The following is a 23,995-nucleotide window of genomic DNA, read 5'->3' as shown; positions in this document are numbered from 1 at the left end:
ATAGTTATTGCTGTATATCTAAATTACTTCATAATGGAAGGACTCTGAGGCAACTCAGTGAGGTTTCTTTTCCTTATTTCCACAAAGGACAGGAGTCGGGGCTGTGAAGCAATGATAACAAATCAGCTTGCACAGATTTGACTCTTAAAACACCTTGCATAAAACCTGTCATATAAAACTCCTCTACTTTCAAAACTGCTTTTGTACTTTATATACTCAAGTGTGTTTTTGAGGGTGGGGTTCTGTGAGGTTATCCTCTTGCCATTAAGGAATATATATTCATCTTTCCTATTTGACTATTCAAGCAAAGATTTGTGGTTTCTTTTTTTGATTTTAGTTTCATTTTCTATTCAAAAGATGTTTTATAAATTCACACATGAATTGCTGGAGTGATTTCAAGACAAGGCCAAATCCTCCTCACTGTATAAATAAAACAGTATATACCAATTTTTTATTTTATTTGATTAAGATCGAGATTTATTATCCCTCAGAGTAATTCAATTACTATCTTTTTTCTAGTGTCTACACCATACTGTTCACTTTGACAGAGATCTCTGATTTTGGAGCAAGGGGAAAGCTGGCCCAATCTATACAGGATTTTTTTGGGATATGCTCAGCATTAGACATATGAACAATACAACTCCTATTCTGCAAATCACACATATGCTCCATTAAATCAGCTGGAATCAAACACAGACCTAAATATATCTGGAAAATTTCTATTAGGTATTATTGGTTATAAGAAAAGGAGATTCTTTTGGAGACATACAGACAAACTACCCCTCAAGCCATATTGGTTCACTTACTCAAGAACTGAGCTGTAGATTCACACCTGCAAACATAGGTAGAAATTCTGCTGCTGCCAAAAGGAATGGTCCCATTCTCAACCCTGTTTTAGCCACAAATTCCTGCCAGTTTCCTTACCCTGGCTCTAGGGATTATGTATCTGGTGTGATCTCTGTGTCTGCCCATGATTCAGGTCACTTACACTGCCAAAGGACTTCAATTAATTTGGGTGTCAATTATATTGAAAATGTGTGAGCTGCACTTTGCAAGACAGCATTCCATTTCTTCCTTTTTTTAAAATTAAAAATTATGTTTCAGAGATTCTGTACAAGAACAAGAGAGAATGCAAATGAAGTAAAATCAGTGTGCAAGAAAAATATGTACATTCTAATGAATGAGGATGAGCCATTAATGGAATTTCTGCATCTGACTCTGGTAGTGGATTCTGTTTGGACATTGTCCACCCTGCACACAGAAAAAGTTATAGCTCAAGGTTTTGGACCTCAGAGTACAAGGAATAAGAACTTTGCAGGTTATCTACACTTTGCAACCTTTCAGTTAAACATATAGAACAGAATTAATGTATTAGATTTGTTTTATATGAAATAGTTGAGAACTATGAAAACCAATTTTGGCCAGAACAAGATTATGAAAGCAATAGAATGAAGTTACCGAGCCTCCTCAGTCTTTAAGGAATTGGAGTCAGGGTTAGAAGACAGTAGGATAAGGACTATATGAAAATTAGCCAATTCAAATGTTATTTACATTAACATGCAAATACAATGACTTAAAATCAAAGTATGTGATTCACCACATTTCCTTTCTGTTTCCAGACAAAGGGCCCAGATTAATGAACTATAGTCAATCAACAGAAGATTACAGACAACTCTCTGCGGATTATAGTGACTCTAACAGTATATCTGAAAGTACATCTTTGATACTGTCTAATCGAGGACACAGGAGAGGTATGATTTTTAAAAAATATTATGTTTGTGAATTATGTATTCATCTCTTTTGTTCCCTGAAGTGTGGGACTGACCACATACTGGGTGATTGATACTCCTATGCAACGGTTATGTGACTTGGGAGGTGTATTTGCGCTAAGTTGTAGAGAAGAAAGATACTTTTATACTAGATTTTTTTCACTTGTGTGAAAACCTACAGTAAAGCTATATATTCCCTGGTTGCCATGTAGCCTCATCACCTCTTTCTTGCTTCATGCCCCCTTTGCCAGGTGAAGCTGCTCAGCAAGACACAAAGCTTGACATTATGTTTTTACCACATGCGGCCTTGACACAGAAAAGGTGGGGCTACCCCACGAATGCATATGGTGGGCAATGTCAAGATATCAACTCCAAAATCAGTTGAATCTATAAATAATACCTAAGAGTGAATGTTCTATGAGGACATAATTCAGAGAGAAATTAGGCAGATCCTGGGGAAAAAACCCCATCATGTCATAGCCTCTCAGCCCTAAGCCCTCAGCCCAAGGATGAGGAAAGTGAGGTTACTCCTGTTAATGCTCTCCTCCTGCAAGGTGCTTTCCTGAAGCTCCAGAATTGCAATCAGTATCAGCAGCAATAAAAACCTGAGACTGCAGCTGCTCCATGAGTGACACATACGTGTGAGTCACATACACAGTCACACACAGGGAAGGTAAACGTAGAACAGAAATCTGTTTTGTAAGCAGTTTAAAAGACATTTTGGTCATAAACTCAACAAAGGCTCATTCCAGTGACATTGTGCATATCTCAGTCTCCATTTAAACACTGGTTGCTGTGCATACTCAGGATTTTGTAAGAAAGGATTCTAAAAATACATGAGTAAACACAGAATGTGAGAGCCTGCTTGTCACAGACATTCTTTCATGAAATCATATATAAGCATTCTTCTATGGAAAGAAATAGTAGCATCATCATCAAAGGAGATTAATATCTCTATAAAGACTGTACATTAGGAGCTCATTTAACATAAAGTAAATCTACAGCATCAATTTCTTTGAAGAATACATGTTAATTTAATGTCAAGTGTGTGTTAGATTTGTGATCAAAGCATGGGAGTCTGGCCACTGAGAGCAGCCAAGTTGTCCCACTGCTGTAACAGCTGATATAGAAAGACTAAGGGGAATTTTATGATCTTGTCAAAATATATTTATGCAATTATATTAAAACCACAGTGCAAACAGAGAATTTTGTGAGTTTTTCTGATTAAAAAGCATGTTGTTTCAGAACACAGGATTGAATCTTAACTTTGGTAACTAGCTTATCTCAAATCTCACATTTTGTCACTACCATCTGTAGCTTGAAATTTCCCCACATGTTTATGCTTATTTTAGCAGTGGGACTGTAGATTTCCTAGGTTTCAAAATTGCAGTTGGTTGGTTGGTACACTAGAATTCAGTGTCATGTTTTCATGATGGAATTCAGAGTGAAGTCTCAGGGTGTAGTGCATGAATGTTTTATCAAAATGATTGCTTCCACATAGCTTATCTTACCACCTCTATCATCCTACTTATGTAATAGTTTGATATGCAATCTTCAAATAAGATCAATGAAATGATCCAAGTGAATAAAAATTTAACCTTCTCGCCTTTCCCTAAAGATTTCAAACATCTCTGCTGATACAAGAAGCATTCACAGAACTACCACTTGCATAACCCTCTCTGGTTCTGCCTCTAAATTTCAACCTTCGTGTGTTTGGACAAAGCAACACCTGTCCATTCTGTAGCAAGAGAGATGATTGAAGGTGAAAAACAATACAATCCTTATTTGTTGAGGACCCTCAAACCATCCACTACTCTTGCCATGTGTTTATGTTGCAAAAACATTCACAATATATTTAACATAGAAAACAACCAGTGGAATAGACACAACAATTTTCATTTTATTGATTTTATATTCTATTCTGATTAAGCCAGAGAAGTTTCATGCCTTTTTTCCACCCATATAATGCCTGAAAATAGAAGAACAAAAATTGGCCATAATTTCTGAAGAGAAAAAGCTGATTCACAAATTTCCCCCATAGAGATGGAAATGACAGACATTGTACCTACACAGCTGTTTTCCAAATTACATTCACATACTGGGTTATGAAGAGGAAGTAACAATAACTAGGGAACTGGGAATACTGCTGGTGCAGTATTCACTAACCTGATAAAATAGCCATTTATCATGTCCAAGCAAGGACACAAGAGAGGAAGCTGCCAGTCTAAATTTCTTTCCTGTTGTAATTGTCCCAACATCTGATGCTGAGTGCTGCTACTATCACTTGAATTTTTAAATTTCCTTTATTTATTGCAGGAAAAGTACCAGAGACACACAGATCATGTGACACTACACTTAGTGGGTCAAGGACAGAAAGCAGCTACAAGCTCTTCATAAACAGGTAAGCTCAATTCAGATTCTACAAGATGGAAGCTGTTTTATAAGCAAGTAAAGCCAGCAACTAGTGTGGCAATGCCAGTATCAGGAAATGCCTGAATTGCCATCTGAGACTGTTTTAATAATAGATACTAATTATATAGCATAAATAACTTAATAAACACATAATATTCTATTATGTAGAATAAATAAATAGTGTTCACCTAGACTTGGTTTGGTTCCAAGTGGAACAGGCCAAAAGCTCTAGTGAAATGGAACTTGGGCCCTGAACAATCTATACAAAACAAATTCAGGATTTCCACTTACTCTGTACCACTGTGTCCTGCCAGATGCCACAGGTCTCAAAGAACAGCTGCCCCCAGCTGTGTCTCCAACCAGGCAGGGAAGCAGCACTAGCCCTCTGTGACTGAAACAGCTGGCAAGCTGCTCCACAGAGACAGTGAAAGGATGGATTTGATGATCTTAGAAGTCTCTTCTAACCTTACTAATTATATATTTTATGAAGGGAAAAATCTGTTGAAAAGGTGTGAATAGTCATCACTTTCCCTGTCAAGGCAGCATTCTCTCAGTCCTTATTTGTCCACATTCAGATTTTGGATGTGGTCTTGCCTTGCTGTCACATTAAAGTGCTGTCACACCTTATGTTTCTGGAGTTATTATGTCAGAGCACGTATATAATGTATAATTTTCATTTGCATTTCCACCTCAGTCCTTATACTGATTTTTCTCACTTGTGTCAGTCACATCCAGCCCTGCACCACCACTGGACTGGCGAGTTACAGGTAACCCAGGGTCACAAGCAGTAAAGACCTCTGCTCTGACATGAGGATTAGCCTCGTTTCAGCCATGGCATGGACAGCAGCCCTGTAGATATCGCAAAGAAAAATGAGGATTGTACAACTGATGCTAACTCCTTTCAAAAGCCAGGGAAACTCCACTGCTGCCAAACAAGAATTTTCTAGACTGGGTGTTAGCACAGTGCAGCTATAATCATGGCTGCTTCCAAACAAAGGAGATGTAAGCACTGTCAGCCTCTAGGCACCACAAAGACCAGAATACCATAGTTAAGCACCATGTAATCCCTACAGACATCCCATTTAAATTGGGTTCTTGACCCAGTTAAACAGGAGTTTCTTCTTTTAACCATGACACGAGTAATTCAGGCCCACAGGAAATGCTCAATTTAGATCAACTCCCAATTAAATGTGTCCCAAGTAAACTGTTTGAACTTCCTGATAAATCAGCCATGATAATCTGGGCAATATGAGATATCCCAGTAAACCTGTAAAACTGCAACAAGAGAGATCTACAAACAGATTGCAGGAGAGTGGCTGCTTTTGTCAAGAAAGAAGTCTCTGTCTGCTTGTCTAACTACACACACACACACACACATTTATATGTGTGTTCACAGACATCTATATATGCATCCTATATCTAGCAGTTATATGAGTATCTGAAGATTTATTTACTGAGTACTTCACAGCAATTGCCATGCCTCTGACTAAAAACCTGGATATGATCTTAATATGCTTGATCTAAAATCACACTGCCAAGACTAAGTTCACCTCCTCTGCTGAAGGACAAACTCTGTTCTCCAAATTTCCAGCAAGCTGCTTCCCATAGAACTTCAAGGACTGTAAACCCCACTCCTGGTTGCAAGCATCTGCAACTGAATTTGTACCACAGTCACCATTCTATTACAAGTACCATGACAGCAGTGTTGAAATTACTTTGGAAACCACCAGTTTCCCATGTAGAAGTACAACCAACACAAAAATTAGTGATGGGTTTACTATCTATAAAGCTTACTAATATCATCATGCTCATTCTGTAGGCAGCCCAATTAACATAATTTACATCTCACAAAGTGAAGCTTGGCTCTGGTCTGTAGCTAAAGAAGACAGAACTGTCAAACCTGGCATCTCTCACCTAACAGGAGCAATAACAGGAAGTGCTTTCCACAGGAAAAGAAAGCCTTCTTAATAAAAAAATTTGGATTTTGAGCTAAAAATATTATTATATTTTTATTATTACACAATAATAATAAAGGTCACTTCAGGTAATTTTGAGGCACATTTCTTAAGTAAATGTTGACCTTTATGAGGTTGCATTGATAGAAACAAAAATAACTATATATCTTTATAGACAGAGGAATGTAAAATATAATAGGAGAGGAAGAGAGAGAAGAGAAGAGAAGAGAAGAGAAGAGAAGAGAAGAGAAGAGAAGAGAAGAGAAGAGAAGAGAAGAGAAGAGAAGAGAAGAGAAGAGAAGAGAAGAGAAGAGAAGAGAAGTTGAAGAGAAGAGAAGAGAAGTTGGAAGAGACTCACAGTAATCGTCTAGTCCAACTGCCTGACCACTTCAGTGCTGACGAAAATTTAAAGCATCTTAAAGGCATCTCTAAATGCCTCTTAAAAACTGACAGGCTTGGACCAGTGACCATCTCTCTAGGAAGCCTGTTCCAGTGTTCAGCCCCCACTGAAGTAAAGAAATTGTTCTTAACATCATCTCTGAACCTCACCTACCGTAGCTTTCAACCACTCCCACATTCCCTGTTATTGGATACTAGGCAGAAGAGATGAGATACTGCTCCAGCTAATTTGTTAAATTTTTTAGAAATTCCTTGAATAGTTTCCTGATGTAAATCTGCAACGTGCAAAAGAAAAGGATGAAACTTTGGGATAATGGAAAATGTTCCATGTGTCTTTGGCATTTGTTGAAAAAATGTAATTACAAAAATCCACCTCAACAGAACCCTTCTTTCTGAACCACATAATCATTTGTTCATTGAGTACATAGTATATTTGAAGTTTATTCTAAGGATACATATCTGCTCACATGGAAAACACCATTACTTTCTACATTAAAACTATAATACAAAGACAGATTTCTGATCTGAGATTTCACACACCTTTTTCTTAATTAAATTGAAAATATCCTCTGGGACATTAATTTATCCTAATGAATTAGTGTTCAAATAATTTAATTCTCATTCCTAGAAAATTCTTAATAATGTAACAACAAATGTTAAGGCTTTCTGAAGCTTTTTTCTTGAGAGACTAATAAATTAGGAATTTGCTTCATCCTGTAGAATTCCCAGAAGGGAATGGGGGAGCTACACTCTTTGCCTGTTGGCTTCACCAAACTTAAACCACCTGGATGTGGCTCACCAAATGAAGAAAAGAATCTATTGAATCAAAGCAGAGTTTAGATTTATTTATAAAGGGCACCAGTAATCGTACTCCTGTTAAATTATCAATCTATTTCTGTAAAGAAACATTAAGGAGCTTATAACAGACATTGTCCTGGACTTCACAGTATTCCAGCAGTTAATGTACCTTAAGCTCTCTGTCCCCAGGTCACTGTTGTGTTGATTGTATGTTATATATTTCCTCAGTATGACATTTCCTGTGCAGGTCGGTGAGCGCAGTAGAAGAAATCCCGGGTGGAGCTCAGAAGAACAGCCGACAGAACCTGCTGAGCTTGGGCTCCACCTTCTCTGTGTCCACAAAGGACTACTCAGCACCTGCCGCATCACAGAAATGTTTGTTCCATAGGAAGGAAAAGGTGAATGATGGAAAACATATAAGCTGATTTCAAAATGTAAATATAACTAAAGAGAGGCCTCTCATCTAATTTTTGTCTGACAGTGATGTGCATATTAGCTACTGACTCATCTTATTAGATGAACATTCTAAATTGACAGACTCCAAATTAGGCATAATACAGTTGTGCTCTCAGAACTGAAGACAGTGAAAACAATTGTCCATAAGGACTATGCAAAAGCTCATAATTGAACCCTCTCTGACCTACATATGTGATTTCTGCCAGCATCAAATATCATATGGACTGTTTTCACCAACCACTTTGACAGCAGCTTCAGAACAGCAAAAAACAGACAGACACTTTACCCAAATTTCTGCCAGCCAATGATGCTCAAAGGACTTAAATTTTTTTTTACAGTGCATGTCTGGACAGAAAGCATAGGCTGGCAGTGAATGTGCCCAGATAGTAATTCTCCTAATTGACTATTTCTACATGCTAAGTTGTGGTAGGACTCTGTTAAATGGAAAGGATAATGTTTCTTTAAAAGGTATGTTGTTTTGCAATCTTGCAATCTTTTCTGGATTGCAAAAATTCAGAAATAGCTGAATCACAGAAAACTCCACCATGATCCTTCATATGGAGTTTTCTGTTGTGGAACAAGAAGGGACAGGTTTCAGGCTGATGAGCCTTTTCATTTCCTCCCAGTTCAGAACCAGTGACCAGTGACAAATATTTGGGTAAGAGCTTCAGTTAGATACTTTGGAAAATTATCTTTTCTCAAATAAATTTCGTTTTAAATTTTATTCTTATGGTTTTTGTGGGGATAATAACAGCCTTTCACAGGAGTTCAGCAACTTACAACACATTATTAATCCCTCTTTAATGTGATACAAAACTGCAGTGTTGTTGGTAGGACTATACTATTATTAATTTTTTTTTTAAAGTATCTAAATGGGTCAAGTTACTAAGTCATGGTGAACAACTGGAAGGATTCACATCTTATTACTTGAAGACATTTAATTATTTCTGTGTGCTTAAAGGATCTAAATGCATAGATGTATCTGATGAAAAACCAATATATAAAATTAGTTGAGGTGGATAGTCAGCAAGAAAAAAGACCTTAAAACTGTTGAAACTATTTGAAATTAAAACAAAAGAATACAATGTCTACTAATAAAAGCCATCAGTCAGCCTTTATTATGGGGAAGAAGCAGCTCTGCATTTTGGTCTAGTGCCTAGGGAAGCTGGGCTTATTCAATCACAGCAGTGTGTATGTATGTGTTTACAGTTTGTGACTGTCCTCGGAGTAACTTAGGAATCAAATGAGAAAAGATCTCAGAATAAATTAATTTGCTGTAAGTGTCATGAAATAGGTGCCTTGCAAAGGAAATGGATCTTGATTAAGTGCCTCTACAGAAGAAAAGGCTTCAGCATGAGCTTACCTCTACTCAGACCCTGGAGAGTCTACACAGCAGAGACCCCAAACAGAGAGAAGTAATCAGTCAGCATTTGCACCTTGTTAGACACTGAAGTCAGTTAGGTCCAGCATACAGATCAGTAGAAATGGGTTTGATTGATGATACTTGTGTTTGGGATCTTCATTCCATTAAGACTTACTAAATTTCTAAATTGCCTCCTTGCAGTTTTCAGGTCCAGAATTTATTATTTTGTCCAGTGAACCACCAGTGACCTTACAGCTGCCTGGATCAATTGTGGTAAGAATGAACATTAAGAATCTAGAACTAATCCAGTGACATTTTAGTCAGGGCTCTTTGTAAGTAGCACCTGAGTCTCAAGCCAGTATTTTCTCCATGTCCTCCTCTCAAAACAAGTTAGGGTTCCTGCAGAGGTATTGAGACTTGAAAGGGTGTGCTTTAATTCTTAGTGCTATTTAGTTATTTCTGTTGGTGCAATAAAAGCTTAATTTATCCTTCTTGGCTAAGAATGCTCACTTTAGCCCTAGACCTTTGAGACAAAGACTCTACAGCAAATCTGCAATATGACATCTAGTTCCAATGCATGGGACTTCTCCACCTTGCAAGCACATATGCTATTTTTCATTAAGATAAGGTAGAAACTTGACAGATAAAGTAGTAAAAATGCAAGCAAAGCAAATTTGGAACTAGCCCCAAATCTAGAATAACCCTGGTAACTGGAGAATTTGAGTACGCTCAGCTGTTTTGTTGTGATTCTTTGGGTTTTGAGAAAATTAGACATGTTTGTGATATTAATTTATGAGAAGGAGGGCAGAGAATAGCATGGTGTTGTGACCAATTCCATCAGGTTGTACAGAGGTAGGCTACTTGTGGGTCTCAGTAACAAAATGCTGTGGAACTTGCATTGCTTGTACTTGGCACTCATTCTTCATTCTTTCTTGCATGTTCTTAGACTAAAAAAGGGAAATCCTATTTGTCCCAAAGGGATCTCAATGTGATTCTCCTCAATGGCCAGTGCCTTGAGGTGCAATGTGACATCAAGACCAAGGCAAGAGATGTTTTCAACACTGTGGTGGCCTATGCAAACTTGGTGGAACATTTCTACTTTGGCTTGGCTTACCTGAAAGGTAATGAGACAGTTAAGTACCATGACAGCTCTGTCCCTCAGTGGCTCTGTAGTCAATGAATTCCAGTAAGAATTCATCAAAGAATCATTCAAGAATTCATCAAAGAATCATTCAACAAGAATTAATTCAAAGATCCTTTAAGATCCTTAGGTAGAAGCAGATACAAAGCTTGTGCAAAAGTAAGGTATGTTGGTTTGAATTGCATTGCACTGATGTAAAGCATGTCTGCCCTAGAACTGTGCATCAGCACAGCCATACAACATTTACTGGCTGATATTCCCAAGCAGAAAAGGCTGTGTCCCAGCCTTGCACCCAAACAATACTGAGCCATGCAGCTCCAGCAGAAATTCCAGGAAGCATTGCACTGGGAAAGGCTGCCTGTGTTTATTCCTAGATATAAGTGGTAGCACAGGGTCAGCTGTGTCATCTACCAGACCCACATCTCCCCAGTCCCCTTCTGATGGCAGGCACAGCTGAGGCACTGGGAAAGAGCACACCTTGTGTGTAGGATTATAAAGGGGTGCAGAACCTGAGTGGTGAGAAGAATGCAAGCCCCATGAATCCTTGAGTGATTTCTCAGATACCATACTAATCCAGCCTCTAACATTTGTAATTCAAAATTACATACTGTCCTAAATTCTACATCAAAGGAGCAATAAGTTAAATCATGACACAGAGAAGTAATCTCAGCTGACATCCCCAATCCATTTCATTTTTTATTGCTAGTGATGCACTCTATGAAGACAGCAGAATTAAGCTGCTAAAGTATATCCAGGTTTATCACAGAAGCCAAAATTCTCATTTCAGGTAAAGAATTCTTCTTTTTGGATGAGGAGACCAAACTCTACAAAGTGGCCCCAGATGGCTGGAATGACCAACCCAAGAAGAAAATGTCCATCATAAACTTCACTCTCTTTCTAAGGATAAAATTCTTTGTCAACCACTTTAATGTTATTCAGTAAGTGCAAAATTCTGCTGACTGAAGGAAAACCAGTAGCATTTAGGGATACCATTCAAAGCTCCTCCTGAGTTCCTAAACCCTTTTCTATTCCAGGCATGGCTTGACAAGGCATCAGTTTTACCTGCAGCTTCGTAAAGATATTTTGGAGGAGCGATTATATTGCAGTGATGAGACTGCCCTGAAACTCGGCGCTTTGGCTTTACAGGCAGAGCTTGGCAATTATGCTTCTGAGGTGTGCAGAAATAATACAGTATTTCTCAGAGGTCTCTCTCTACAACTTCTGCAGCTTTTGTTTGTCACATAGAGTTTAAAGAAGAAATGTGAATAGCAGAGAACTTCAGTTAAGTCCTCCAGATAAGTCCCTCAGACTTAATTTTAAAAATTACAAGATATTCCTGATTATGGAGCAGTAATGAGCCAGGTGAATTTAACAGGAAATATGGCAGAATGATGAGAGAGTGTGGGTCCTTCATAATTGATAATATATCCTAGAAACTCCAGAAAATCTGTAGAAAGTTTCCAACACAGGCCCAGCTCAGATGTGCAGAGAGGCTTAAAGAGATTAGTAAATAGGGAAGAGAAAAGCAAAGGAACACTTCAGAATTCACAGCTATCTTATGTGTAGGCTCAGATCCACAAGCTGCAAAGACAGGGAGGTCTCTGTATATCTGAACTAGCTGTCCTAATTTTCAAGTGTAAAGAAAACACTCATTTATGTTGGTTTCCATATCTTCAGCTGTGTAAATCAGGCTAGCTCTGTTAATTGAACTCTGAGTGGTCTGATCCATGCGGTCAGATCTACCATGACAATGGGTCCCCCACTGTGGGTTGTACTGACGCAGCTGTAGCTGTCAGCTCTAAGGGCAGGACACACCTGCAGGCCCAGCTCCTTTCTCCCCTCTGCCCAGAGAAGTGGCGTGTGCCTTGAGCAGCTGCCTCAGCACAGGGGCAAGAGGCAATTTGGCTGTCAGGACACTACGTGCTGTCCCCACTTCCCTTTGGGAAATGGCAGCAGGGTGACTTCTGCATAGGGGTCACCCTGAAAATGAAATGCAATGAATAAGAAAAGTCAGGAAAGAACAAAAGGCTCCTGTCTCTTTGTTTTTTCAATTCTTTCCCCCACAGATGCATGGAAAGAGCTATTTTCGTGTTGAAGACTACGTTCCAGCCAGTCGAATAGAGAAAATGACCCTGGCATATGTACAGAGAGAGCTTGCTAAATTACATCGTATGAATCGCTCCCTGTTTGAGGATGAAGCTGAACTAGAATTTTTAAAGGTAGCTTGCCATACCCCAAACACTATTTATTAATTTTGAGGTAGAAAGCCCCTCTCTATTTACTGTTGTCTATTTTCTTCTTGCCTGATACAATAAATTTTAGATATGGTGAAAAAATTTGAATAGTCAACAAAAACCTCAGAATTTCATTCTGCTGTAGATACTGTCACTTATCACTGACAGTTTTTATAGCCTGGGTTGGTGTATTTGCAGCATTCTAAGGTTTGATGTAAATTTTTGGCATGTTACCAAGAAGTCTGGGCTCCAGAAGATTATAAAACATGAGAATAAGCACTTTTTTGACTTCTGAAATTACATCAGCTGTTCAGCCACTTCCTAAACATGTAGTAATTGTTTGTTTAAAAGTATCTGTGAATGCTGGAGTTATCTGAATTATTTTCTCACTAGACTATTTCCCTAGGGCTCGAAAGTGTCACGATGATGTGGGATTTAACTTTTTTCCTGCTGATTTCTCTTTCTCCCCAAACCTCTCTGTTTTCCATCAAATGAAAAATATCAGGGATTAGATAATGGATAAATACCAGTAGTCATTTTGCTGCAGTGCCACATGCTGGTATTTATAGCATCCTTTAGTTCAGTTGCTATTTAATTATATTAGTTCCTCATCTAACACTGTCAGTCCAATTGAAGAAATAGATTGAAGCTTAGCCTTAATGACAGTCCCATCATGTGCGGCAAATCCAACGAAGAAAAAGCAGCTTTGTTAGTATCTGTTTCAATGAATAAGTCTGTAGAAGGAGCCAACTCATCATACAAAGTGAGAAAGACAGACCCCATGGCAAGAACATGTAAATTCCAAATATGAAAGGGATTAAAAATTAAAACCCAGATTCAGCTAGTGATTATAGATGCCCCAGTTTTCAGAACCTGAACATTTGTACGGTGGTTACTTTCTGAAAAAACAGATCTTCTTATAGTGTTTTATTTTGGTCCCTGAAAATCTCTGTTCACAATTGAAAAGTCAGCAAATCCTAGTTATATTCCATAGTTCTGTAATGTGTCTGAGCCACATTTTAACACTTTTGTGGCCAAGTACAGGAGGTAGAAAGACAAGCAGGAACACCCAGAACCTCTCGATGAGTTTCTCAGAATATCCCCTGCATGGGGCAGACACTGGCTCCTCAGACACTGAAAAGCATTTTCTCCTCCATCTACCTTTCTTCCCATGAATCTTTTTGGGTAAGGCATGGTAAAAGCACTTTTTCTCTACAAGGTGACTCAGCAACTTCCTGAATATGGAGTGTTATTCTATCGTGTGTCCCAAGAGAAGAAAGGGACAGAAGGGGACATCATCCTGGGAATCTGTGCCAAAGGCATCATTGTCTATGAGAACAAAAATCACACAAGAATTGCCAGTTTAAGATTTCAGTGGCGTGAAACAGAGAGAATTTCAGCTCACGTGAGTTGGAACTAACTGAATCTCTTCTCTGCTCTACTGTTTTACTGCCTTTCTTCCTGTGGCTCTGATAAATTTATTGCATTCAGAGTGAGAATTAGATTCACTCTATATGGGCAAGACTCTCTGAAAAGAGTTTAAAATTAAAGCTGGATCTGGATGTGCATATGAACATACTGAGTTCTTTGTGAGGTTTAGTTCTGCAGTATTTATGCCAAGGCCAAAGACAAATTACCATAAAACTGGATAATCTGGTGCTGACTATTACAGAGACTATGCCAAATCTCTCCACAGCATGTCCTACATTCATTCCTCTCTTGTCTTTACTGCTCTTTTCTTCTATTTTTCTGCCTACATACCAGACATGGGATGATGTCTTCCACTTTCCAGATCTCATTATTCTCACCCTTATCTCTTAGCATATTGAAGTCTGCTAACAAACTAGTATTGGTGGCAAGATTGTGACCCATTTCTAAATGGGATTTTGACATTAGAGGTATACAACATCAATGTGCTGTTGTACAGTTCAGGTGTCAAACTGGATCACACATTTCCCAGCTTGTTTGCTCTCCAAAAGGGGTCCTTCTCCCCCTTGAAGATATGTTCCTTTTCATATTAAATTTGTTTAATACTTTTAACATCTGTAGAACCAAATTTTGGACTTTTAGCAACCTGCTATCACTGCATTCAATGTCCTAAGGTCTTGACTTTCAACATAGAAGAGTTATAATCCCAATGACAGACAGCTGGTTTACAAGTGCTGAATTTACAACAGGCATTTACTGCAGACAAAAGGGATGCAGTCAGGCATAAATATAACTGAACAAACCAACAAGATTATATAAATGAACTGTCAGTGCCTCAGTGTAATGACAGTTATATGAAGCAACCTGTGCTTTTTTTTTCCTCTTCAGAGAAAAAAATTCATGATTGAAAGCAGCTTCAGTGGTAAGAAACACACCTTCATTACTGATACAGCAAAGACATGTAAATACCTCCTGGATCTCTGCTCTGCCCAGCACAAATTCAATGCACAGATGAATTCTAGGCAACTTCGTCAAACTTCATCAGGTGAGGTATAAATGCACTTTTGTTATGTTTTAGGTAAGGTACAATCACCAAATTTGGGAATTAGAACCTGCCACCCCCGTTTCACTCTGCTTCAGTTAGAAAATAATGTCTCCTACTACACTGAAAGTTTAAAGAATCTGATTTGTCTGATGAAGTCTAATTTGGCACATGCATATAAGTAGGCATGTGCAGGGGGTGAAGAGGAATCCTCTGATGACAACAGCTATGCAGCTAAACTAAGATTTAAAGAAGAAATCAGCATGATTTCACTTCCCTTCAGGAGAATTCTGCTGCTAAGAATTCTGCAGAAATATATCAGACCTACCCCAAATGTAACCTAAAACATATTCTGCACAAATGAAAACTATAATAGTGCCCAGACATGCTGGAGCTGCACTTAGCTATTTTGCCTAAGACAGGGATGCAGCCCAGTGGTTCAGTCCCAGGACAAAACCACTCAACCACATGAGTCACACCCACTTAAGTATACAGCTGCTAGCAGCTCTTATCTTAGATTTTCCATGGCTGTGGAAGATATGAACAGTACCTCCTCAGGTTTCAGATTTCCCATAGTTTCTAACAAGATTCTGCTCCATCCAGGGCAGATACATAGCACACCTCACCCACAGTTCTCAGTATGTTCTGAAAAGATGGGTGGGGATTATTATGGGGAAACGGAGTCACATAAGAAATAGGAGCCTAAGCTGACAACTGTCATCACTCTTGACTCTGGAGCAACAGGAGTTTTCACTAGCTCATCCTCTGCCTTGAGCAGAACCATGATCATTTACAACTCCTGAGTGTTTGGCCTGGTGAGTCACTGCAGGAGAATCAAGTGTCCTGCCTTATCTGCTGGGATGCTCCTTTCTGTAGTAAAACCATAAATGTGTTGGCAACAAATACTATCATGGCACGTAACAGGATGATTGATATATTGCCTCCTTACCACTAAAATTATTTAATGAGAGGTGAAATTTTTGCACAAAATTGTTACCATGAAAAAGGCCCCAGGATGGCATTTAGGTTCAAGGAATCTTGAACCTAAGTATTTGGTGCTTGACATCTCTAGCTCCTAACATAATTTAGTGGGACTGTGCTTTATTGCATTCAAATGAATGCTAGTAGTGCATCTTACAGTTTCCTGTGTCACATTTGCTTGTGGTAATTTATCTTAAAAAAATTATTACATCCCATCTAAAACAGAATAAAATTATTGAGAACTAAGAAAATTATAATCCAAGTACACCAAATTACTGAAACAAGCCAGACTTACACAGGCCACGTGACTGCAGGTTCTGGGGTTCAGTGTGTCTTCTTCTTTTGTCCCAGAAGAAAAGCTTAGTAAGGCATTGACAGACAGGAGCTCAAAATTCTGCCTTTGGCACCACAGTGAGGCTGTAAGAGATTATGAGGGTCTTTCTGCATGCTTCTGCTTCTGATGCACTGTTCAGATGTATAAGTCACCATTGCTTCAAAACTTGAAGCAATCATCTAATTCAGAATCACTGTGGCAACTCCCAGGCTCTGCTAATTCTCTGGACAGTTAAGCCTTCTGATGCCTTAAGAAATGCCTCTGATCCAAGTCACTGGGGAAAGAGGGAACCTAGATTTAATGCTGCCGAGCAGTGTTCTAGAGAGTTGTATTCAGGCTACCATTTGTTAGGAAAACAGACAGGAGTTTAGCTGTCATGTACAAGCAGAATTTAAGCTCATGTTTATGCCAGCGTGTATCAAGCCCAGTTTTTGTTTTAATTTCCAATGTGTCTCCAATTGCCTGCTGTTCGTCCATCCTCCAAGTCCCCTCTTGAGCCCATCCATTGAGAACCTAAATAAATTAATATCTCCTTCAGCACCAACTTGTTTCAGAAAAACGAAATCTTTTGAGAGGACAGATCTTTATATAGCAGAGTCCAGGCATCATTAAGCAAGTACTAGATTTCACACAAAGGTAGAAAACTGGACAGCAAGCATTGCTGCCAAGATGGTCCCCATTTGACTTCACTTGTGCAAACAACTCTGTTCCTTGGTGTCTCTCTGAACTGCATTTGTAGTATAATTCACAGAAATTAAACCTAAATGCAGCATATACTTTTTATGAAAAAAAACTCCTTCTACTCACCCCAAGACCTAGGTATCTTCAAGGATAAAAGAACAAATATATCTGTAATGTCAATATTTTATTCTGGCATATTCAAAAGATTTTATTTCAATTTCCTTTAAGCTTAAAAAGATGCAATAACATCAGTGGATTTGTCTTTGCTTCTTCCCCTCTCTTGCTTCTCATTCAGAGGATAGTAAATTTGTGGAAATAGACAAATCAAATTCTGCATATGCAGCTCAGCATGAACACCTTGCCCTTATTCAGAGACTGTCTCGCTCAGAGAATGTGCTCTATGGAGCAAACCTGGAAAACCTTTCTGCTGGGATGATGAGCAAATCTTGTGATAACCTCAGTGTGGAAACCAACAACAGGACTAGACACAAAAGCAATCTTGGCAGGTAGGTTTGCCTTTTCTCTCTGAACATGTGTAAGAAGACTCACACATAAACTAATTTTTTTTAAAGTTCTTATTGTGGTCACACCAAAAGGTCTGGGGCTCCATGGTGCCAGCAGTAGTGCAAATGCAGGCAGCAAGTTAATAGACTAAAAATAGAGAACAACTTGAAAAATAGTGACATTTAAATTTGCACCAGACTCAAGAAGAAATCACTAATTGGGTTATGAGGAAGTATAAAAATGAGGGAGAATAAACGTAAAATCTTTAATGTCTGTGTATCTTCACTGGAAATTACAGTATGTGAACTAAAATACCATCAGGAGCTGGTTTTGATCAGGAATGCAGAGATCATTACTTAGTTGATTCCTCCATGTCCAAATGTGCAATTCATAGGGAACAGTGCAAGAACTTCTCCCTCTTTGTTTTGGTGCATCCACCTGTGTGGTGGTTACTATAGCTGCACAGCCTCGAGATGAATTCTAGTGCCTTTTAGAATACTGTCAGTTAGAATAGAGTCAAGGAGAACATGGACTACCAGAAAAGCTTTCAGACCTGGTTTTGTCTATATGGAAAGCAGGGCTAAATGAGTGACGGGGAAGCTGTGCTGTGTTTTTCTGATACCCACAGTCAGCTCAGGAGGAGATACAGGAGGAATCAGTCATGATGCATGGTCTAATGGCAGCTGTTACTTGGAAGCAAATGCTGGCAAGGATAAATCACCTCTCTCCTAAAATGAAATATGTCCCAGAAATCAGAATACTCATTGAAAGGCTATAAACCTGTGCATTCCCAGCTTGGCTCTGACAGACTAATGACAATGAAGAGTGCTAAATACCACTGCTGATTTTCTATTGTAACACAGCCTTCCTTTCCTGCCACACAGATCTGTATCAGGGCTATCCCAGTCAGAAATGCACATCAATTTGAATGGAAAGCAAAGGACTTACGACTTCCTCTCTATCCATTCAGCTCAGAACACCATGAGTGGTGAGTATAATAATCATAAAGAGAGACACTACCCTTCCATGTTTATTGTTCCAATAGAAGGAGATCAACATATATTTTATTTACAGATTAAAGACTATCCTTTTTTACTTCTAGTCCTGGAAATTAATCCAGAGTTTAGCAAGACAAGCTGTTTTCTCCCCCTTAACTCCTGCTTTGCATCAGGTTCAGTGGCAAGGGACATGGTGATAAAATGATTGTATAATGGTTCCTAATGCTCTACAGAGATGTAGTTCAGTACACCCAGAAACACTTGCATGGGACAACATCCCTGTGCTCAGAGGTCATTGTTTGGTTCAAAACTGAGATCTACAACTCAATAAATAATGCATGAGACAGCACAGGCTCCAGGTCTTTCCTCTGCTCTTGCACTTGCATGACACTTCCTGGAATAAGGACTGGATATCTAATTTTCTATCAGAAGCCAGACTGCATGCACATGAGGAGCCAATCTATGGAATATGAAGCTATGCTTATCTGGTTAGTCTATTTAAAAATTAGAACAGTACTTTAAACACACTATGACAATTGCTCAAAGTTAAGAAGTCACCATTGCAACCAGTGTTGGTTGGATTACACTCTCAGAGCCAAAAGGGCCCACAGGGCCTAAGGCTAGAGCCCACAGGAGATTTTGTCCAAATCACCTTCGGGTTCATTGGGCACTACATGCCTGACTATTTAAATATTCTAATCTTAATAAAAACATTGCAGAAATATATTCTCCCAGAAAGAAACACTGTAGGACAAGCTTGCACAGCTCTGTACAGAGTTTTTTTGAAAGAATGAAAACTTTTGAACACTTGTTTGAGCTTCCTTCCAGAATTGTATTGATTCAAAGTAACAGTAATGATGAAATCAAGGATAAAATATATATTAATTTCTGAAGCTCCAGTTTTGCATAATACATGAATATACTGTCTCCCAGCATTAATCTACATTTATTCTAGCTGTTTTGTTTCTGCAGCACCTGGATCACCAGCCATCCAAAAGGAAGTTTTGCTGAGTGGTCTAGAAAGAGAAATCATATGTGTCAGCCTAAAACGTGACCCTAAGAATGGATTTGGTAAGTAAGGAACATAAATGTTATGCTTGTTACTGGGACTATCAGATCCTGGTGCTAACACTGATGCCTGTTAACTCAGGCTGGGCAAGACTGTAAACTCCTTTAGTCCATTTATTCTTCTTGTAAAGTAAGAATACCAATCTTTGTGAAGGACTCAGAATTTCCAGGACTGAAAAGGACTAAGCACATAAATCAAGACCATTATATTTTCAGGGGATTAAAAGCCACATAAGGCCACAGAGACCAAAGGAACCAAGTGCTAAGAATAGAATGAAAGAAACATGGTTTTAGTTTTGTATCTGAAATACACATGTACTGATTTTATTTATCTTAGACCTTAGAGACCTTACACCTGTGGGGTGTAAAATATTTACACCATCTTCAAATTAATGTTTCCCAACTTTTGGATTATTATCTGGATAATATTTTTGTTACATAATATCTTAATTACACAGAATCAGGTTCTTGTGGATGAGTTCAGACCATCAGGTTTCATAATTAATACCATTAAAAAAATCAAATTTATAAATGGTGCAGGTCTGTAATAACGTAATCCCAAACCCAACTATTGTAGAAGTGAGAAGAATATATTTCAATAGTCAGAGTTAGGATAGTGAAACTGAACTACTGAACAAAAGATTTGATTTTCTTAGATCTCTTACATTAGAAGCTTAAATGACCCACCTCAGGTTTCCTGGTTGCATGATGTAGAATGATGTTCAAATTTATCCCATGAGCTTTTATACCATTTCCCTCCTGCAGGTGTTAAATGCTGCAGGTCCATCTACTTCATGACTCATGAAAAAAAGTAGTTAGAGTGTCTAAAAGTACTAAGCCAGGAAAACATTGTTATTGGGAAATTATATCTAAGCAGTGACCAAAGTCACCAGTACACTTTAATTATAATGTAAGTTTAAAGCTCTCCCAGGTCAAGACCTTGATGTCCTATAAATCAAAGCTCCCCATCCTTCAGATCGTGTGCAAAAGGTATGCCACTGGAGTTAGGGCCCTTTGTGCTTCTAAGATTTATATTTTTTAATACTGCCAGTGTTTGCATTCTCATGCTATCTCGTGTTTGCAGGTTTTGTAATTATTGGAGGAGAAAATGTAGGAAAATTAGACCTTGGTATCTTTATCGCTTCAATTATCCCTGGGGGACCTGCAGACAGAGCTGGAAATATCAAACCAGGTCATTTTCTGTACTTTTTAATTAGAATTAAAATACTTGCATAGTTTAAAGTTAGCTACTCTGGATTTATTTCCTTATTTAGATGTGCTTTCTCTTGCTTTTATCTTTTTTTTCTTAAGGAGGACGACTCATCTCTGTGAATAATATTAGTCTTGAGGGTGTTTCATTTAATACTGCAGTTAAAATCATACAGAACTCTCCCGATGAAGTGGAGCTCATCATCTCTCAACCCAAAGGTATCATGGCAAAGGCCTCTGCTGGCTCTGGGATGCTAATGGTTAACTCAGGACACATCTTTAATAGGCACTGGGATGTAGTACTACATTCCTGCTACTGACTGCCAGTTAGAACAACCATACACTAAAATAATCGACTTCTGGTAGATATCATGTGATGTCTCTTACATCAGTGTGAAAAAATCTATTATGGGCTGCCTTGCTGAACACTAAAGGAACTTCAGCATTTCTTTCTCTGACAGAGGGGCATAGTTCTCTGCAGTGAGGAAGCAAACACATTTCTGAACACTTACAATAGCAGCGTGCTCTATTTTACATTGACTAACTCATTTTGTAGATCTGATTTCACAATCAGTTGAAATAAGAAGCTACTTTGTCCTCTTGTGCTGGGTTATAATAATATTTTTATTTAAGTTTACTTGCTGTTTGTATTCAACAATGTCTTATTTTGGTATGGCTTTACAGACATGTATGAAGAAGGATTAAATGAAGAAAAGAATCTCTCAAGAGGAAACAGCACTAGTGGATCTGAGATCTCTTGTGTAGACAGTGGGAGAAAAAAGATTCAGGATTGTCATACAGCTCCCCCCAGAGAACAGGACACAAATATAGATGAACTTGAGAAGACTCTTTCCTGGAATTTAGCATCAAAATTGGGCCCTAGGATTCCAGTTCCTTCAGCTGATAGCCTGGATATAGAGGTAACTGAGATTTTGATGCTGCTCAGTAATGTTACACCCAGCACATAACATATAACAACATAGCAGATACATGTAGAAGGGAAAGTAACTGTGAAGGAAAGGAGATAGAAAACCTTGAAATAAATTACATTGGAAATGTCAAAATGATAGACATGTCTAGAATATGTGAATAAATATGGAAAATCTGTTCTACAAAATGTTTTAAAAATTCTCTTTTTCCACTGGAGGGACAAAATTTTGATTATTTTCTTGCAATTTTTTAAAGTTTTCAAACTAGTCCCAGAACATGCCATGTCTAATTTCCTGCTTTTAGACATCATCCCTACAAATACTCAGGTTATGTGCATTTGGACAGATTGCATTTTGAGTAGCATTAGCTTAAGCTTCCAATAATATCAGAGATATAAATGGTATCGCTCCAGGTTTACAGTGACAGAAGGATCAAACGTTTTACATCTTCTGGAAATGCTGTCTTCCTTTTTTAAAAAAAAAATCCTTTCCCCCCCTTTCTTTTTAAACCAAGATGCTGTAATCTCATTAAAGTTTTTATTTTTGAGACAGGCAGCTGATTCTTCCCACTTACCATCTCCATCAGAAACCAACTCAAAGGAAGTCTACACGGTGGACCTTGTTAAAGAAGATGGGACTTTTGGAATCAGCGTGACTGCAAGTGTCACTGTTAATCTTAAATTGTCTGTCAAATTGTTACCTGACTGAGAACAAAGACAGAAGAGATAGGCTGATAACAGGAACTGTTAGCATGGCACACTGTAAACCTGTGTCCAACTGATTGACACAGAATGCATGGAGTACTGTCTCTGCTCATTGCCTGGTTCTTACCCACACCATCTGTGAAAGTGTCCTGGCATAAAGCACATGGCAGTACAAACCCTTTTTGTCCTGACCTGCTTTGAGAACATGACCTACCACTGAAAGCAGAGTTTGTTCAGGGAGGACTAGAGAAGGTCAGGGAGGAGTGGAGAAGAAATGTCTGCCACATTTGGATAACAAGTCCTTGCTCTAGCTATTTAAGTTGAATTACCCCTCCAGGCTGAGATGTCTTTAGTCTTTACTGAAATGGAATGTGAAGCAACAGCCATTTCATTGCCTGCAGAAGAAATCAAGGGCCATTTTTTTAATCTGAATTTGGCCAGGGGATGTAGATGGACAGAACCTGATTCTTAGGTTAATCTGGAATTTCTCTGAGTGCTCAAGTTCAGGTCCATGTTTGATATATTGTCCGAAAGATTAATAATTGAAAAATGGATATTGCACAGCTTAGAAGCTGGGCTAGAGAATAACTGAAAGATGCAAGACCACTTTATGTGAGCATAAGGAAAAATTTATTAACATTTAGTAAATATTTTTTATATATTCACATAGAAATACATTGCATTTTCCTGAGAAAATAAATAAGATTACTGCCTATGGAAGTATATTACAACTAGATGGGGTTTTGGAGTAATGTCCTCTTTCCCTTTTCCCCAATATTTAAAGAAGAAAGCAATTCCTGAAGCAGTTACTTTGCAATGCATGTGTAAATTGCTTTGATTTTTACCACAAGAAAATATATGAAGACTCTAACGTGTGGGCATGTTTTGCAGGGTGGAATTAACACCAGTGTGCGTCATGGTGGGATATATGTGAAGTCAATTATTCCCAGGGGACCAGCAGATAAGGACGGACAAATAAAGATAGGTAACAAGTCTGGCAATAAAACACATTTGGGATTGGAGGTGCTACAACTGCAATTGTAATATATGGTCCATCATTCCTCAGCCTGTCCCTGTACTACATGTAGGGATCCCACTGAAAAAAACAGAAGCTTCACACCAACACTGTAAAGTGACCTTCTGTGGCTGCCACCAAGCTAGTGACTCCAACATCACTGTTACTGTGCTAACCAGATGCTACCACTGCATTTACTTACAGAATACCCTGGAATGTTTTAGCTGCTGGTTATAGAATGCTGTGCAGCAAGCAGTATTGCTTTCCTATGAATTAATATTAATTTGACACATGCAAACATTAAGACCTATTGCAACATGGGCAGCCTCAAGGTTTACACCCTCTGAACCTGAACATCAAAGCAACTGGATGTTCTCTTTTTTTACCTCAGGTGATCGTCTGCTGGAAGTAGATGGCATCAGCCTCTGTGGCATCACCCACAAACAGGCTGTGGAGCACCTTAAGAAATCTGGCCAGGTTTGTACAACAGCAGAGATCAATAAGATACACAGTAGACTAAACTGGACTTAGTACGAAGCACAGTAGACAAGCTTGGCCAAAAGAACCATCCCCCG

The 23,995-nt window shown here is 38.6% G+C and overlaps 2 protein-coding genes across 2 annotated transcripts in view; one reads left to right on the top strand and one right to left on the bottom strand.

The window, feature by feature from the left end:
* Window positions 1–23,995, bottom strand: part of MAPK8 (mitogen-activated protein kinase 8) — a 175,108-nt gene that overhangs the window by 64,688 nt on the left and 86,425 nt on the right. The window lies entirely within an intron of this gene.
* Window positions 1–23,995, top strand: part of FRMPD2 (FERM and PDZ domain containing 2) — a 54,851-nt gene that overhangs the window by 1,290 nt on the left and 29,566 nt on the right. Inside the window, exons 3-21 of the mRNA XM_064430737.1 lie at window positions 1,620–1,751; window positions 4,086–4,170; window positions 7,581–7,731; window positions 9,354–9,425; window positions 10,099–10,273; window positions 11,081–11,231; window positions 11,328–11,466; window positions 12,360–12,512; window positions 13,747–13,932; window positions 14,844–15,000; window positions 17,289–17,499; window positions 18,382–18,485; window positions 19,468–19,566; window positions 20,648–20,755; window positions 20,875–20,991; window positions 21,457–21,692; window positions 22,254–22,358; window positions 23,297–23,390; window positions 23,812–23,897. Of these exons, the coding sequence (XP_064286807.1) occupies window positions 1,620–1,751; window positions 4,086–4,170; window positions 7,581–7,731; window positions 9,354–9,425; window positions 10,099–10,273; window positions 11,081–11,231; window positions 11,328–11,466; window positions 12,360–12,512; window positions 13,747–13,932; window positions 14,844–15,000; window positions 17,289–17,499; window positions 18,382–18,485; window positions 19,468–19,566; window positions 20,648–20,755; window positions 20,875–20,991; window positions 21,457–21,692; window positions 22,254–22,358; window positions 23,297–23,390; window positions 23,812–23,897 (2,561 nt within the window). The remainder of the gene's footprint in view (window positions 1–1,619; window positions 1,752–4,085; window positions 4,171–7,580; window positions 7,732–9,353; window positions 9,426–10,098; window positions 10,274–11,080; window positions 11,232–11,327; window positions 11,467–12,359; window positions 12,513–13,746; window positions 13,933–14,843; window positions 15,001–17,288; window positions 17,500–18,381; window positions 18,486–19,467; window positions 19,567–20,647; window positions 20,756–20,874; window positions 20,992–21,456; window positions 21,693–22,253; window positions 22,359–23,296; window positions 23,391–23,811; window positions 23,898–23,995) is intronic.

Source organism: Passer domesticus, chromosome 8, assembly GCF_036417665.1.
Source record: "Passer domesticus isolate bPasDom1 chromosome 8, bPasDom1.hap1, whole genome shotgun sequence".
In the NCBI taxonomy this organism is placed as follows: Eukaryota; Metazoa; Chordata; class Aves; order Passeriformes; family Passeridae; genus Passer; species Passer domesticus.
The sequence above is the reverse complement of the archived record's forward strand: the minus strand, read 5'-3'. Positions and strand labels throughout refer to the sequence as shown.